A 17,955-nucleotide genomic window follows, 5' to 3' on the forward strand; every position below is an offset into this window, starting at 1 on the left:
TGAAACTCCCTTAAGAAGACTTCCATGCTAGTCCCAGTCCCAGAGGCACTCTCTATGACCTTATACCTCCTAAATTAAGATTATAACTGCTACAGCGTTGGATTTTTTTCCATTTCTAAAAACTAAAACCACATTAAAGGGATATCACCATTACAAAGACCCATGAATCAGGAAGGGCTGACAATCCCCTTTGCAGGACTCGAGCCATCCTGCATAGCCGCCCTCCCACACCAACACAGCTGTGATCCACACCAAGCCCAGGTGAAGAACAGCTTCTCTGTTACAAGGAATTGGAGACAGAACAGTCAGTTTTCTCCACTGAGCCTGGCTGATTACAAATGCATGTTCTGGAGTTGTCTGATACTCACCAAGCTACACAGGCATCTTCATCAGGCTCAGCTGCCACTATTTTACTTTGATGCCTCTCCAAGAAGTCAGCAGTGACCTACCAGATTACCTGCTGTGCACAACCTTTCTGTTTAAGAAATGGAGGAGGAGGAAAGGGTGTAACCAATGCATGTGAAGGAGGGAAGGATGCACCTGACCTACAGCCTGCCTCTGCCTTCGGCATCTGGGAGATAGCACAGCAGCAAGATGCAGTCATCAGACTCCACCTTTGGAGGGGGCAAAGAATGGAGCTGTGCAACAAGCTGTAAAGCACCACAGAGTTGCACAGATGAACTTCCTGACATCCCAGCTCTGAAGGCCTTTTAAAACCATCTTGTACGACCTATATTGCTGGTCGGAAAAGGACAAGAGTAAGGTGCTGCCAGCCAGCTAACACACAAGTTGAGCAATCCCAGTAAGTGGTTGCCAGCCAGCAGCAAGCCAAAGGAAAGCAGAGTATAAAAAAAAAAATCTATGAGATTCAGTAAGAGACTGAGGTCATCAGTAGCCCATTTCTCACCTGCGTTTGGAACCCCTACTCTTAAATAAGCACAAATCATTTGCTTGGCAGTCCACAGCAGGGCAAAGCTACTTACACACCCTGTGCTCCACAGAGCAAGTGAGAGTTCACATACAGCTAGTAATCCATACTAGTAGAACATAAGCCATGCACGTTCCTTCTGCAGCAATATACTTCTACAAAAAGCTTCCAAGGGCGTACACATGGAGACACGGTTAGGGAGGTTGGTTTTTCAGACCTGGTCAAGAGAGTAAATCTAATCACAGTTCTGTAAGACTTAAGTGTTTACAGTCATCCAGAAGAAAAAAAAAAGTAAAACCCAGAATCCAGCCAAAACTGAAAGGTGGTGGGGAAGAGGAGTATTAAAACTCCCATACAGAAGGATAATTTTTAATATTTAGCATATTTAGATTGTAGATACCACCAGGCACCAGGGCAAAGATGTCTTCAGATGGTGAGAAGTAAGGAATTCAAACAATTGCTACCTCATCATCTAAAAGCAAGAGAGGGGGAAAAAAGACCTATGATGTCTTCCCAAGCCCATTTTCCAGATTGGCACAGCTGCCTCATAACAGAAAAAGCCACAGGAAAACAAGATGAGTCATGTAGCATAACTGACAAATACTACAAAATAACCCACTTAAAGGCTCCTTGCTTCATTTGGGACAAAAAAAAAAAAAGGTTAACTCAAGTTATCCAGAGATCTTCCCAAGTGGTCAGTGTACAGACTGTGAGCCTCACCTGCCCAACTTGCCCTGTAAAGAAAATGGGATAAATTTGCTGAGAGCCTTGAGGAACTACTCTGGTTTTAACAATATTTTTGCATTTATGAGGTCAACAGCTCAGAAATACACAAACTGGCATCAACAGTTTCAGAGGCCTCCCCATTCAAATATCCCCACTGGAAACCCCAAGCACTGTTCTACAAATCTGACAAACCAAAGCCTCCTTGAATAAATCACCCTAATAACAGTAGACAACTAAGTTCAGCACGTACAGTGCTGAGATACCCGCAACTCCTCCTGCAAGCCTGCTTTACATGAATAAAAGCATCTGGATGAGTGCTGCCCCAAAGCCTCTCAAGGGAACCCCCTCTGAAGCAGTTACTTGATATAGGGGACAAGATGAGGCATCATCCCAGTCAACCACAGCTCAAACAAGTCATACCTACAGTCCAGAGCAAAAGCCATACATGTGGAGACCATGATTATAGCAGAACAACTGAACCAGGGAGGCAAGCCATGATTTGACTCAGTACCTCAGCTCAACAGTGGCACCCGGCTAAGAGCATGCCACTACCTCCCAGACTGTACAACATCCTATCTGAGCTGCTCTGTGGCATACCAGACCTTCTCACCATGGTCACCAGCTTGCTTACCTAGCCCCAATTCTCATTTACAGGATCCCTCCTCACATTACAGTAGGCTTTTAACATCCTCACTTAGATAGCAGCTGTTTTTCTGGAAAAGACAAAATATCAATTTAGGGGTGGAGGGGTGCTTACTGACTGGTAACGGCGTTATGGAAAGCCAGCATCCATCCAGGCATTCATTTGAGCCTTGTCCTCCAGCCAAGGGAAGCACCATGGTTGCATGGCTTTTACAGCAGTTTCAGATACAAGTAACAAGGTGGCTCTGGTGGGAGGGGGGCACTTTGAGGCTTTGTTAAGTGTGGATGACAGGTTTCTACCAAGCCCAGCAACACAGAAGACAACACTGAGTCTACCTTGAGAAACAGAAGGTGAACTGTACACTCACCTCCCAAAGCCAAGCAGTCCAGACAGAAGAGTTTGCTTTTGTTTCTACAGGAATGACCAACTCTTCTAGAAAAGCACAACTCCTGTCCCCATGCTGCAGACAGCAGGCTTTCACTGACTGTTCAATTTTATTTTGGCACACCCACTGCAATCCGTCCCAAAGATAAAAAGATACAGTTGTCCTAAAAAATGTTATTAATAAAGCAGTGTTAAACCTAGCTAACAGACTACTTTGAGAAGCATTTTCTGCAAGATGATGAGATCCAGGTCATTCCTTGCTCACTCTTCTGGAATAACTGCCCAGGCCAGCGACTTTTAGCTGTCTTGGGAACACTTTCTCAGCTCAGAGCTGCCACAGAGCAACATGAACAAGACCCCGAGGGCACAAAGTCATCACACACCACTGCCTCTCCATGCAAGGGGGGCTGCAGGTCATCACATCCTCAGCAATACCCAACACCAACATACCCAATACACAGCACCAACAGTGCCACAGACCCTGCATGATCCCATCCATTCTACAACCGGCAGCTGCACAGGGGATCTCATGACAAGGCCAAGGGCAGAAGGGACAGTCTGACTTGACTTCCATGTGTGCGACCAGCCTGGTGCAGTTTGGAGACTGATCCTGCTCTCCAGACAGGGACCCCATTCAGCCCAGCCTGCCATCTCTAAAGCTGCAGGGTTTATATGACAAAAGCAGAACCCCAAAGTCTCCAGCCATACACGGCAATTTCACAGCCATGTAAGTGGACAAACTGTCCATTTGACAGAAGTTAATGAGAAAACATCCCTATATTTTTTCCAGGAGTAATACCGAACTATAAAATGGCTGACAGCCATAAATATTTATCAAGATCATATTGCCTGCCTCAGCTTGCTGCAAATCAAGGATCCTAAGATAACCAGATAGTAATAAAGGAAGAAAATAAGCTCTGTAATGCCTTGCCAAAACACAGTCAAGGTGATCGTACAGGTCTCCCCAGTTCCTAGCATATGGATCTCTAAATCAGTATTTAATGCCTAGAGACAGCAAGTTAAATGTGACCCTGTTAGAGAAGTACAGTTCATTTTTTAACACATTTGTTAGCGTTTTGATCACCTCTTCTCCCTAAAATGGGTTAATGCTCCACTTCAGAAAGTCTGCCTAGCTTAAGAAAAAAATAAAAAGACAGTGCTTGTTAAAGTTACAGGCATCTGTCATTTGCAACACAGCAAACCCACAGGGCTTTATTAATTGTCCTGCCAGCACAGCAAGACAACAGCAACTGCACCTGGGAGATGTCTGCCTCCATGCCACTTCCCTCGCTTTAGCAAATCTGGAAAAAGAAAAGGTTTTGCAGACAAAAGGGAGAGTGGCAGTAAACAACCAACCATTACACAGCAGAAATCCCACAGACCACCCTGGCTGCTTGCCCTGCCCAATCACCCCTCCATCCGAGCGGAGGAGTAGGAGCAGTTTGCTGCCCTGAAACCTCCGCAAACATGCACCCGCAGACAGACACGTTCCCTCTTGGCTCACATCCCCTCTTCCTCTCTGTACGGTCTCCTCACCCTCGGTCAGCCACTCCTCCTCCCACAGGAGCGCCTCTGGGAGCCCATCCGTCCCATGGCCGCACGGGTCGAGGGACGGCGGGCGCTCTTTCGTCTTACGGCGGCACTTGCTGCATCCTTTTCCTTTTGGACTTGGCCAAAGACGAGCTCGCAGCAGCGCTGGGCCCTCCCTGCACGCCTGGCGTGTCGTCACCGACGGCCGTCACATGAGCCAGCCCTTGCACCTCGCTGGAAGGGGCAGGATTTGAGCAGCACGGGGAGAGGTTTGTGCTTGCAGGCAGGCAAGGACAGAGGAAGCTGGCTACAGCCAGGGATCGTGACTCCTGGTGCGCCCAGAATGGAGGCTGCACCCTGAAGCTGCAAGTGGAGCCACTCAGACAGCACTCAGGACATTTTATCTGGCAGAACATATTCCCTGGGACTGAAATCTGCCTGTTTGCTGTGCTGCACAGACTCGGTATCGCAAACAGCTGAAGCTGACTGCGCAAGGGCTTTAAGATGGAGAGTAACTCGTTGCTGTTTGCTCTCATAAGCACTACCAAGTTAGGCAGGTTAAAGCTGCACACTCAGACCTTCAGATCCCCTTCACCCAACAACCCAACGCCAAAGACCTGGCAAACCTCACCCACAGTCTGTCTGTGGAGGGACACCCCAGACACGAGCCCCCAGTTAACGTCAGACCACTGATGCTCCTGGCACCACCAGCATGGGACAGGCCCTGCTCTGCACCCACACGTTTTGAAAGGTCTGGACCAAGTCAAGCTTCAGCACAGGAAAACACGGAGTCAGTGGAGTTTCCTGACACCAGTAGGCCAGTTACAGATGTACTGAAAAAAACCTTTCTTTTCCCACCTAGCTGACATTTTGCTTGCTAAATAGCTAGTGGCAATGCTCTTTGTTCACTGTCTTTCCAGGAGGTAGGCAGGCACAGAATTTTTCTTTTGTCCTCTCTGCATAGGCAATACTTCAGAGTGCTTTCCCCAACCCCACCGGGGCCCCACAAGCACTCTTTATCTTGCCATTCAATGCACATAAGAGCTCAAGGGGGCTGGTGATTAAGTTCTCCTGGCTCCAATTTGCTAGTGATAGCTTGTCATTTCAACATTGTCTGGCAGGTCTGAAACACTACACCCTAGCAACTTCGGTCTCACCCGATATGCTGGCCAGAGGCTGCTCTGGCAACCGTGGGTTCCGGTCTGGAGGTCAAGGAGGAAAGTAGGTGAAGAAAAAAGCAAGGGGAGATATCTCCCAGCTCAGGGATCCCTCTCAGAGGTTGGCCCTTTAGCACTTCTAATGGCTGGGTCAATTAGTCTGACCTGCCAGAGGTGCAGCATTTTAGTGAAATCCCCTGGCTAGCAAGCAAGGAAAGATATTTAATCCTTCTGAGAGCAGGAGCCAGCTGGCCATCCCCAATATTGCAGCTAGTTACACCACCTGCCCCCATTTCCCACCCACTGCACAGAGCAAGTATGTCTGGAGAGCATAAACAAGGACAGGGATAATGGATAAAAACAAAAATCCATAAGAAGCCAAGCTTCATTAACCCTGCTGCACTCTTGAGTGCTATTTGTTGCTATTGCAACTCCCAGTTCTTGGCCTCAGAGCTCAAAGAGAAAAAAACTCCTTAAATCCTGCAGCAAAAAGGAGACCTTGCAGCCATCAAAACATTTTTATGTCTTCATCCGAAAGAAGTGGGGAGCACAGTCCTGCCTTTGCTCCCTACAATTTAAAGCACATCCAGAGCCTACCATGATGCCCAGGCATTACGTCTTGTGCTTTCGGAGCACAGTGTCTGCCTCAGCTGCAATGACCTGAGAAAGGGCCACTAAAGGCAAGCACAAAATAAGCCAGCGTCACTGCCAACCAGGACTACTTTAACCTATTCAGAGGAAACCATTTGTATTTTAATAGTTTTAGAAAGAGATATCAAGGAGGTAGAAATCAGTACAACTTATCCTCATAACAAACCACTTGACAGCAGCAATCCCTTATCTAGGAGATACTACCTTGTAAGGCAGATATTCCAGAAGATTTTGCTAAAGGAATTTGGCTTGTAAATCTTACATTTCTTAAAAAAAAAAAAAAAATCAACAGGACCTCAGGTATAATCTAACTGACCACGTATTTGGGTATCCATAAAGCTTTGGACAGAATTTTCTTTAGAAGGTCTTAAGCAAATTAAGCTCTTGGGAAGTAACAAGGAAAGTTTTCTCACAGAAAAACAACTACGTGAAGAGAGAAGTTAAAGTCACAAATTCCTATGTTTTCAAAACAGAAAGAAGGCAACAGTAGAATCCCATTTATTTCTGCTTGTACTGGACTATTCAACATACTTGTAAGTGGTCTGGAAAAGTGGCGCCTGCACTTACAGTAAGTTGTGCTGGGTAACCAGCATCTCTTCGGCTGGCTTTGAAGGACTACAGCTGGACTACAAGAGAGCAGAAGAAACTCAATGCTAACAAAGCAAGGCATTCAGGAAGGGAGAAGAGATGACTGTAAACAATGTCATGCTCTAAGTCAGCATGTCTGACTTAAAAATTCAAGTGTCTGCAGATAATGGTCTGCAAGTCATTGCTCAATATTTGAGAACAGTCAACAAGGAAATAGTTGGAGATTTTTTAAATCCCTTAAACTAAGAAGCAGAAAAGATTTATTGCTGTACAAATACACCTTGAGCATCACGTGTAGTTCTGAGGTGATGCCAGTAAGATTAAACAACTTCTGGGAAGAACAACTGTATCTAAAAAGACTGTGCTACCCCATCAAGCCTTTGGCCAAGATTAAAATCCATGCTTCGACAACAATTTTGAGAAAGCACTGCTAAGATTCACTTGCTGCCTGGTGTAACACCATTACTTTACTATGGGGACTACACAGAAAACTAGAAAAGTATCAGTGGCTTTTATAAAAAAAACAAGTTTGATTGCCGAGCACAACTTAACAGCATGGAAAAAAAAAAGTAATCAAGGAAAGTCTTATCTTTTACCTTTTACTGATGAAATGCTGAAGTCCAAACCAGAGAAGATAAGAGTGTGCTACTCGTAGTGAGTTTTCAACAACGCAAACAGCATAGCAGCAGGCATGAAAAGGCACTGCAGTCCGGTTTAAATAATTTTGACTGAAACAAGCCTGAAGCACTCCAAATATTTATGTTTTGGCTCGAGCTCTTAAAAAGCTCCAGCCTTTGGGAAGCAGGTACATTTTTGCAGTTAGGATACCAGTTAGGAACAAAGTTTCATAGTCAGTCTAGATCCTACATGAAGATATTTTTGAAACACAAGCATCCTGTGTGCCAGGCAAGGCTGGTGGTTCCCATTGGGGACCTGACACTGTATGGAAGTTCTGTCACTTAGGGAGCACAGAGGAACACCAGCTGCCAAATGCACTCCAGATTTACAAATCTACCAAGCAGCAGGTAATACCTTCCTCTGGTCACTTGACAGGCTCTATAAGCTCCAGTTGTGGCTGTTTTTTCAACTTGGGATGCCACCACTCTTGCAGGAGAGTTTCTGAGTCTTGGAGAAGGTGGTAAGAGAGGGTTGGGTTCTGGTTCCAAAAGGTGTCACTAACTCATCCCCATCCAAAACCAGACCAGAGAACAAAAGCAGAAGGTCCCAGCCAGGGGTTTGCAGCTGACTTCACCATGGGAGAACCTGTTACCACCTCTTCAGCTCCAGTCAAGCCTGTGCCGCCACATCTTCAGGTTGCATGCCTGGCACCCAAGCATTTGCCAGCAAACATTTCCTGAAGTCAGTAGGGGAAATTCGTAGAGTGAACTGAAACCAGTATCTGCAAGCAACTCTTTCCCCTTTTAAATTTCCTCTTTTACTTCTGTGCCAACCCTGCTGCAGACTTAAGCATCCTGCGAAAAGAGAGCTCCTCTTTTGGGGGCACCGCTCCTCTCTGCCACTAGGTTTAGGGCAGCCCCCTAAAGCGCCACCACCACCATCCCTCCAAGTCACATGTGCCAGTGGGGCAGACCCCCATTTTTTTCATAGAAGTAGCTACAGGCCTTCAAAGATTCTGAGTGAAGACGGGAAAAGCCTATTTAAGCAAGGAGGGAAAAAACCCAAGTGCTGTTTCAGGCCAGCAGCAAAACTAAACCCAGCTCAAGTCACCCACTGCTGCTTCTAAGCTCCACAGAATAATAATTTCATCACAAGAAATTAAAGAATTCAGCTCCTTCTCTCTAAATATTAAACATGAACACACATTTAACTTCAGACAGCTGATAACCCAATGGCTATAGAAAAAGCAGTTCTCCCCTGCTGGTGAGACAACATGAATTTACAATTCCATTACCAACATGCATAACGTGTCTATTTCTATGTACCTAATTCTGCACATACTAGTAATTAATAGAACTTCAGAGGTAAATTTGGTCACAAGTCATTATTTCAAGCTCTGTGTAAGGAGTTCTGAAGCAGACTCCCATGTGTGCCCAGTTCTAAAAGCCACTCCCACCACCAGCTGAGGTTGAAGCGAGCACACTGCCTGATACCTACACCACAGCCAGCCCTGATGTGCCAGCCACCCTCCTTCCTGTCAGACAGGACCCAGCAAACAACACACTCAGAATGTAAATCTTGCACATGTCCCCTTTGTGTATGGACAAAGGGGTTTTTTTAACCACAAACCAATGCTTATCACTCAGAGTTAATGCAACTGCTACAAAAACACAATGATCCTTCCTCCACTTGAGCCTGAAAGCGGTGAGAGAGACCAAGCCAAGTAGAAAACAATCAATCACACACTCCTTATCAGATTTCCAGCAGCAGAATAGCTGGTCATTTCAGCTACTGACAGGTGACATTTGAGAAAGTCTGTCTTCATCTGCACTACCTAGAGGCAGACCACATAGTTAAGAAGCAAACCAGAAGGATTTCTTTAAATTTTCTCCCCACAGAGAAGAGGATGAGAAGGCCTATGGGAAGTCATGGAGATCTGCAGTCTGCTGTCCAAAATTAAGTATTTTTGCTTTTAAACTAACTTCTTAGTTTAACTTTTTAAACTAACTTTAAACTAATTCATGGAAGACAAAAAAAATCAGACAGATCCTGCTCGTCTAATGCCAAAGTGCAGCAAAACCATACAGATTCATCTCTCCCCCATTAATTTCACAGCCTCAGGCTCAGACCAGAGGAGACAGCCATAAACTCTTTCTGGACAGACGAGTGGTGGCAGGGGAAGCCAAGCGTCTCAGGCTGTGTGCAAGCTCAGCACCAAACCCCTTTGTGCCATTATATTTCCAGATTCTCTCCACAACAGCTAAACTTTAAAATTATAAGAAAGGAAGAGGAGGGGAGCATCTCTGCTTATATCACAAACGTGTAGGAATCATTCTACACTGTCACCCCTGCCCATTACACTCACAACACCTCCCTCATGGCACGGCCAACTCTTCCCTGCAGCAGCTATTTCAGAAAACTCCAGAAAGGACTATCCAAAAGCCCCAAAAACAAAGCAGTTGGAGAGGATATGCTACATTTAATAACAAAGTACCACACAGAGGGCTAAGAGAGAAGTTTTCCCCTCTGACAGGTTACCTGGATGCACACAGCCCGAGATCAGGCAGCTTGGTTGCCGAAGACAGACAAATAGTGCCTCCTCACCACAACAAAGTCACTCACACTCTTCTTGCAATTGCCATTTATTTTAAGGAGATTTTCTACTTTGCAGGGAGCATGCCTCCCACCAGCCTCCATTACAAAGAAATGCTGGGAGCCAAATGTGACATGTGAGCAAGTGTTCGGCTGTTCAGGGCCTATTCAGGGGTGCAATGCAGTGCAGAATCCTGCAAACTATTCACATTGGTTCCATGAAACACATAGGTGGAGGCCAGTGGGACTATAGACAATATTAACATGAAATCCTATTGAAAGCCATCATCAAAACCAGAAAGAAGAGAGATGCATGGGTATTACCTCCCATCTCCCTGTCGAGTGGCGGGTCATCATCTGCCATGGAGAAGTCCAGAGATGCTCCTGCTATTTCCAGCATATCTTCATCACTAGTGCTGCTCTGGAAACTCCCCCGTCGATAGCCTTTCTGATCCATGGCCAGAGCTTCCAAACCTGGGAGCAAAGGGAAATTTTTTTAGAGCACAAGCATGAAGACTCATTTTCTAAGCCAAATGGACTGATGACACTTTTTCCTGAAGACCAGGAGGCTGCACTGCTCTTCCTATGTGAGGAAATGCAGCACCACCACCTGAAGTATGGGCTAGAATAGGACAAAACTTGATGTTCACAACTCCAAGCAAAGCTCTTGCACTAGATTTTTTATATTGCCACATGCCAGAAACAAACATGAAGTCCCAGTATGGCATCTGAACTCCACTGGAAAGACATACAAACACAGCAGCATTAGGGTGCCAGGTTCTTAAAACAAAACTGGTTTAGAAAACTTTGCACAAGCTAAGCCTCACAGAGGAAAATCCTTCTGTAAAAAGGGATCCTGCACACATATCCTCCTCAGTCCACCGCCTGCTGGAAAAGGGCTCAAGCTGGATTTCCAATAACCAGCTGCCAGCCATGAGACAGGTTTAATCAAGGCGAGGAGATCAACAAACTGCAAGCAACCATCCCAAAAACTAGAAACAGCCCTCGTCTCAGCTGCCCACAGTTCAGGCTCACTGTCCCCTGTCACCACCACCCGGCTCGCGCTCGGGTGCATCAGAGCTCCACTGGAGGTGGGACTGGGATCATTTTGAAAATGAAGCATCATACAAAGTCCACTATCTGATAACTGTGCACAAGTTAACACTAGCTTCTGTGACTATGATCTCAAACACAAGAGCAGCCCAAATGCCTCAGATAATGTTTTTCTCTACAGAAAACCAATTATATTTCTAAGTTCTTGCTCTAAAAATGCTGTCACAGTATTTCCTCTTTTTCCTTTGTATTTCCCACAAAGATTGTGAATCATTTTCTATCTGCTGATCACTACCAGACAGAGCAATTAAGAATCCACTCTAACAGCAAGCAAAAAAATACTCAGGTCATCACCATGTTAGACTTGTATTTTTTAAGTAATCTCCACATGTCCTCTCAACAGGTTTGCAATGACTTTTCTTCCCCTCTTTTTGACCATTTCACCTCCCACAGTGTCCTTGTATTTACTTCTAAAGCATTGCCCATCATGGAGGAAGGATCCTCACAACAGAAATGCAGCTGTGATGCTCTCCAGATGTGCCAACCTCACCTACCTGTCCTTCTCCAAGTTGTTGACAAGCTATCAAAACAACCCAAGTAAATTATGATTCTTAGCCATCCACACATACAAAATGCAATCTGGAAGTGTGTTGTTAAACTTCATAAATAAATAATCTTAATTAAGTACCCCTGGCTTGCTGCTGGACACAGGCATCTCGAGGAGCTTCCCACACCAGACCATGACACAAGACCTGTTGTCTCTCCTCTTTTCTAGGTTGGCAGGGAAACTACAAAAGCCCAAGCTCTGAAAACATAATAATAAACTAAATTGGAAAAAAATATTCAGGTCTCAGCTTCAAAAATAGCTCTTGCAACCTGAAAGTGGAATCTTTTCATCTTAATAAGAAGGTAGGCTATATTCACTTTTCTCTTGAAAACATACATACATTTCAAGAGAATTACAGAGGAACCAAATATGCAGCTCAGCCTTATTTCAGGAAGGGAAAAAGCCAGCCAGCATTTGCAAACAGTATGAATTACACACTCTGCAAAAAGCACTTCCTATTACAAAAAATTAAAAAAGCAAGCACACGACAGAAAAAAAGGTCTTGGCATTGTACGAAGTGACACTGGGCTCTCTGCTGAGCTCTACTATGTGGAACATGATGTTACTTAACTTTTAACCCATGTTTACTCATTAAACTGGTGCAGAATACACCAGTAAAGAAAGTGCTGAGCACTGGTTGAAGGGAACTGGGGGTTTGGAAGGCACATGAAGCACTGCACGCTGCCCAGCCAGCAGCAACGCTTTTAGCACACTCTGAAAGCACAGAGACGGCGTGGGCTGTAGTCCCCATCAGCATGCATGGAGAACTGAAGGCAGGAGAAACAGAGGAATTCAAAGCTATTATTTGCCAGCTAACAATAAAAATAATTAAATTTCATTAAAGTGTTGTGGTACACCTCCATAAGCTGCTTCCAGGGAGCACAGTGGATGCCAGCTCCCAGCCCAGGAGTTGAGTGGCTTGTTAACCCTGGCAGGGAACTAAAGAAATTCTGCTTGTGTGTCACAGATCTTGTCTGCAGCGTAACACTGATTTACAGGTATTTTCCTGTAAGATTCTCTGTGTGTGTGTATATATATGTGGGAGAGGAGGTTTAAAATACATCTGTATTCACATATTTGCACAAAAAGCTTAAATTTACAGCCCTTCCTGAGGTTCAGTCCATCAGCCAACAGAAGGCACAGCACTGCCAGCCAGAAGTCCCTGTTTGAAACTTTAAGCAATGTCACCTCCCGCTCCCCCCTATCTATCCCCAAGTTTGTTCTCATTTACAGCTTAAAAAACCAAAACCAAGCAACAAGTACACCACCTTCCAATTGCAGCACAGCCCAAGTAACACCCAGCATGTAGGCAGCACAAAAAGGACACAGAAGATAATTCAGTGCTCACTTCTCTCCCAAGTCCTAAAGCAGACCCTGGAGTTACAAGTTTAAGTCACTTTGTCTTACAAGAACGTTCCCAGTATGGGCAAACAATGCATTTCCAGGCTAAACCATGTGCACCAAGGGAAAAACAAAACAAAACAAAACAAAAGACTCTTGCTTATCTACAATGATAATTTACTGCAATGGCTGCTTCTTTCCTACCAGGTCAGGGGCACTACCCAGGTCACCCCCACAGCAGGTGTACATACCAAAAGGCTCCTGGTGCACCCAACGCTGGCATGAGCGAGAAGCCATCCTCCTCCAGCTGCTCCCATTCACCTCCCCTGCCTTTCTCAGTCCATCCTGGTTTTTCCTTTTGCAGTCAAGTAAAGGGAAGCAAAACCTGACGGGGTCGGCCCCTCGATGCCTGGAAGTGACTCAGATGACAGCACTCGCCACCAGGAAACCGGAGCACCCCATTGCCATCCTGCAGAGCAAACCCAGCCCCAGCCTCTGCTGTGATGACAGCTTCAGCCCTCACACTGCTTTTCAATCAACACCAGACATTGCAGGCTCTTCTCCCCATTTCATGCTTCAACATCACCAGCACACTCAGAAAATCTGCTCGCCCAGCCTCGCTACAGCACCCGTCCTAGTGCCACTGTGGCACCAGCACCATCATTCCTCCCTCTCTGCAGCCAGAGGAGCGGGACACAGCACCGGTGAGCTCCGGCACCGCGCTTGCCTCCGCTGAGCCCCCAGCCAGCGACATGGGGGCTTGGAGTAGCCCATCCAGCACGTAGGTTCAATGCTTTCCAAGTCAGAGTGCGTGGTGAAAACTCCCACTGCATTGTCTTCCGTCACCGTTGGATGGGAGGCTTGGCTCCAGCTCCACCAAGACATCGCACCAGGAGAACACAACTTAAAAAGGAGCAGGGAGTAATCCTGACCAGGCGCCTTCATCAGTCATTGCTGCTGCGGGGGAAGGAGCGAGCTTACCACCTAGCGGTGTTTCATGTGAAAAACCAGAGCCCACATCACAAGACTGCCTTTTCTTTAGATCAGCAAATCTAAACTGAGCTTTGATAACTCAGGGCACTTCTTCCCCATCCCCACGGCATCTCTTCACAGGGGCGGGCACAACTCCTCCCACAATTACCAGATCCAACGGTACAGAAATAAGAAAAAACCCCCGAAAGAATAAGCCAATTATAATTGAAAAAAAAAAAAACAACAAAGGAAAGGAGAGAAAACCATATAATTCAGCCATTATGTCAATACTCCCAGTCCCTGGCTGGTAGTCAGCAGAGCAAGGCTTTCCTGAAACATGATCACTCTAGAAGCTCACCTTGCCATTAAAAAAAAAAGTTTTTCTTCCAGAGTAGAAGGGGTTACTCCACGAGAGAAACTTCACTGCACTGGTCAACTAAGTGAGCTGATTTGGATTTTGTCATATCCCAGTCCATGAAACACGTAACCCTGCCAGGCCCAGGTTCAATGTGCAGACTTCAAGTGAACTGCAAGAGCTGGGCAATGAGCTTAAAAAAAAAACCCAAACAAAACAATTGCAATTTCTTCTTTAACTGCTAAAAAAAAAAAATCAAACCAGCACGCATATAAAGTTGGAGGCAGCATTCACAGAAGAGCTCCAAGGTTTTCAGCCCTCATCTGAAAACAAATCAGGGTTCAGATACTGGTGGAACCCTTGAAAGTATCAGTCCGTAGCTTTATAAAAAAAGGCAATGCTATTTTTCCAAGTCATTCCTTCCTCCAGTTCCCGCTGCTGTCTGAAGTGACTACAACAAGTTTCCCCTGCTGTACAGATGAAACTATACCAACAGGTGAGCTGATAACTGAGAGGAGTTTTTACACCACCTTTAAGTTCCCTTTGGGTGCAGTATGTGACAATGCAACTATCTTCAGGGAGAAATTAAATGTTCTAAAACATGTTGCTATTAACAATGGCTTGGTTTCACAAACAGCACATAAATCACTTAACAGAAGGGTTTAGTGGTTCATTTAAGATTATCAACACGCCCTTTGCCATTGCATTTTACGGCCACAAAAGCACTTATTTACGTACATTCATCTCTCGCTGTCCACCTGCCTGTTTCTTCTCTGAACAGAAGACAACTGCTTCATCCTTGGGCATCAATCCACTGCTCCCATTCCCCTCCTTCTCCCGTAGGGGACGACAGCTCCCTTCCCGGTGTAGCAAAGGGGGGCCGCAGGGCTCCCCCAGCCCCGTGCTGGCAGGGGAACAGGAGCAGTTGTCCCTCTGGGACCAGAGCAGGCAGCACAGAGCCTCCCCGGCCCCAGCGCAAGGCTGACCCGGGTGGTGGGAGTTGCTGCTCCACCCCACAGCTCCACGCAGCACCTCGTCCTCGGCGGCCGCTTGAGCAAAGACAAACACCGGGTGAGCTGTTTGCATTAGGCAAGGGCTGTACAGCCACACTGGGCTGGAACAATAGATGGTTTTAGAGAAACTGGGAAATCTACCAACACAAGCCGAATACAAAGACTTGAATTGTTTTAGGGCCTGTTTGGGGCTTTTTTGTTGTTCTCTGACACGTATTCACACAGGCCCCAGGGAGAGGATATTCAATGCTTTGGTCTGACATCCTTCCAGCATGGTAACACGCACCTTCACATTTCACCAGGTAACACCAGAAAGCAGCACAGAAATCCAGTGACCTTTCAGGTTTTCCTGGCACTTTTTTACTTGGGGCTGATACAGCACGTTAACGCATTCGCTGCCATCCCAGAATGCTTATGCACCAACAGGCACACGGACACTTATATCTGATGTCCTTAAGTCCACGTTAGTATCACCTCTTCTTGAATAATTCATCATTCCATGTAGCTTATGCCACTCAGCCCAGTACAATGGAAAGCTCAAGTGAAGGCAAACATTAAATCACAGCAGATTTCATCCTCAGCTTGTGCATAACTACACTTGGTTTCTGAATAAAACCTTGTTTCTGGGAATGTTCATAGAATCACGTATACTTGCTAGAAAAGCATTATCCGGAAGCAAGACGTTCCAGTATTTATTAGATTAAAAATCCCTCATGATCATCCACCAATGATTAAAGAAATGGTTCGTTGCTGCAGATGCTTTACATAAAAGGGATTTCTAGAAATAAGAAAAAAAAAAGCAGCCCATTTCTCCTGCTTTACCAGGAATTTCCAGAGCTCACGCTAGCTACACACAGCTGGTTAGAAGACTTCAGGGAAGCAAAACATAATCATAAGGCACATTGCAGGAAAGCTCCTTGGGTTTGCTCAAGAGGGGAGATTGGGGTGGATTTTTTTGTTATTTTTCCTGGAGGAGGAAGAGGAAAGAGGAGAACAAGCAGCAGAAGAGCTCTCTCCTGGTGTTTTCCACACAATAAGCATGAAGACGCTTAACATCTACAATGCAAGAAATTTTAACGGCTTTGAACTGTTCAGGTCACTGAAGAAATAACTATTTCTCGCAGATGCAATGAGAACACGGTGCTATGTCTTGCGAAGATAAAGATCTTATTACTCAGATCACAAGCAAGGAAGTTGTTCCACTTCACTATACTAAATTACTAGTTTTCCTCATCAGTACCTGGAAAGCGTGTACCTCAGTAAAGGCTTTGTACAATTTTCTAAAACTAGTATTTGTGAGAGAAGTTTTGACAGACATCATAGGCACAAACACTGTGTGTGATGCTCCTACTCCCTGAGTACATGCACATTTAAACAAATATCAAGTAGAAATATGCTTTCCAAGAGCTTTGAAGGAAAAAAAAAAAAAAAGCAACAAGACAGAGTGGGATGGAAACTCTGGAAACATCTGGCTTTCCGATGTGAGAACAAAGGCCAAGGATATCCACAAAGTGCCCAGGCTCGTTAGTGCTATTACAGATCCTGAGCTGGGCCAGCCACCCGCCCATGGACCTCATAGGTTGCACAGAAGACAAGAGATGGAAAAAAGCAGAGGGAGCTCAAAGTCCTGGGGAAGATCTGCTCCTGAGAGTCACTCCATGAACAAAGGGCTTCAAAAAACCAGCTGATATTCTCTTGCTCCTGAACCGTGCTTTCCTATCTGACAAAGCCTGCTGTCACATCCTGCAGTAATGATGCACAAAAAGACATTGGGAAACAAGGTCGCACAGGGATACCTGAGACCAGGGCCAACACCTGTAGGGCTATATCCCCACCCCACAAAGCAACCTGTGGTTTTAGCTAAATCACACTACCTGCTTTGGCATCTCCATCCATGAAATGGGGAAAAAAATATTTACTTCTTGTGGATATGGCAGGAAGCTGTTTTAAACTACTTGCATGAAAGGTACCTGTGGGTCCAGGCTAGCAGTAGCGCTAATTCACACCGCATGGATTCACTCAAACCAGCTGTCTTTGGTGAAGTGAAATCAATTCCAGCAGCAGACTGCTGTGTTCATGTTCCCCATCCTAAAACTGCAGCGGGACCTTTCACAGTGCCCCAGGCATGACTTGAAGGAGGTGCCATCCGAGGCGAGCTGCTCCAGCAGCACGACAATGCAGTGAGCATACAGACGCAACCAAAGACACTGCCGGCCCCATTCAAGACTGGCGCTGGTCCTCTAAAAGCTAAAAGAAACATTGTTTAGCACAAGTTCAGCTCAGCTGTCGCTGGTAGCACCAGTAAATCACAACTCGTTATTAGAAACATATTTTCTTAGTTACTTCCTCCCAGTTATCCACTGCATCAGTTGGCTCCTCCAGGAAACCTCATCCTCCCTCCCTCTTCCTGGGCGTGCTCCAGTTCCTTGCAATATTAATTATGTTGGGTACAGTTTTAAGGAATTGCATTAAAACAAGTCAAGCAAACAAGTCTGTTTACCATGTTACTGGACTTAACAATTGGTAGGTTGCTAAATCATTGCTGGCAAACCAGGTCTTTTTTTGGCTGGGGGCAAATTTCCATTAAAAATTTCTTGCGACAGCATGAGACAACAGGGAAAGCTCTTGCACAGAGGAGTTATCAGCAAGTTTCTGTGCACAGAAGTGAGGCACAGACCAGGAGAAGTGAAAGCATCAATGCTAGGCACTGACCTGTATGTAGTACTCACATTTCCTATAAACTGAGTGGAAAAACAGGTTTCTAAGCAGTCTGGCAAGGTGGTGTTATGCTCCCCAG

At 45.6% G+C, this 17,955-nt stretch overlaps 1 protein-coding gene across 8 annotated transcripts in view; it reads right to left on the reverse strand.

Annotated features, from left to right (window-relative positions):
* The window catches only part of LOC141964504 (H(+)/Cl(-) exchange transporter 5), a 43,810-nt gene that overhangs the window by 17,118 nt on the left and 8,737 nt on the right, over window positions 1-17,955 (reverse strand). For 6 of the 8 annotated variants that reach the window (XM_074914998.1, XM_074914991.1, XM_074914993.1 and 3 more), the window contains one exon: window positions 10,142-10,291. In XM_074914998.1, coding sequence (XP_074771099.1) covers window positions 10,142-10,274 — 133 coding nt within the window. In that variant the 5' untranslated portion in view covers window positions 10,275-10,291. Of the gene's footprint in view, window positions 1-4,217; window positions 4,325-10,141; window positions 10,292-14,883; window positions 15,186-17,955 lie in introns of those variants that run through there. The other 2 variants (XM_074914995.1, XM_074914996.1) reach the window with 2 other exon arrangements.

The sequence above is a fragment of the Athene noctua genome, chromosome 11, assembly GCF_965140245.1.
Source record: "Athene noctua chromosome 11, bAthNoc1.hap1.1, whole genome shotgun sequence".
NCBI lineage: Eukaryota > Metazoa > Chordata > Aves > Strigiformes > Strigidae > Athene > Athene noctua.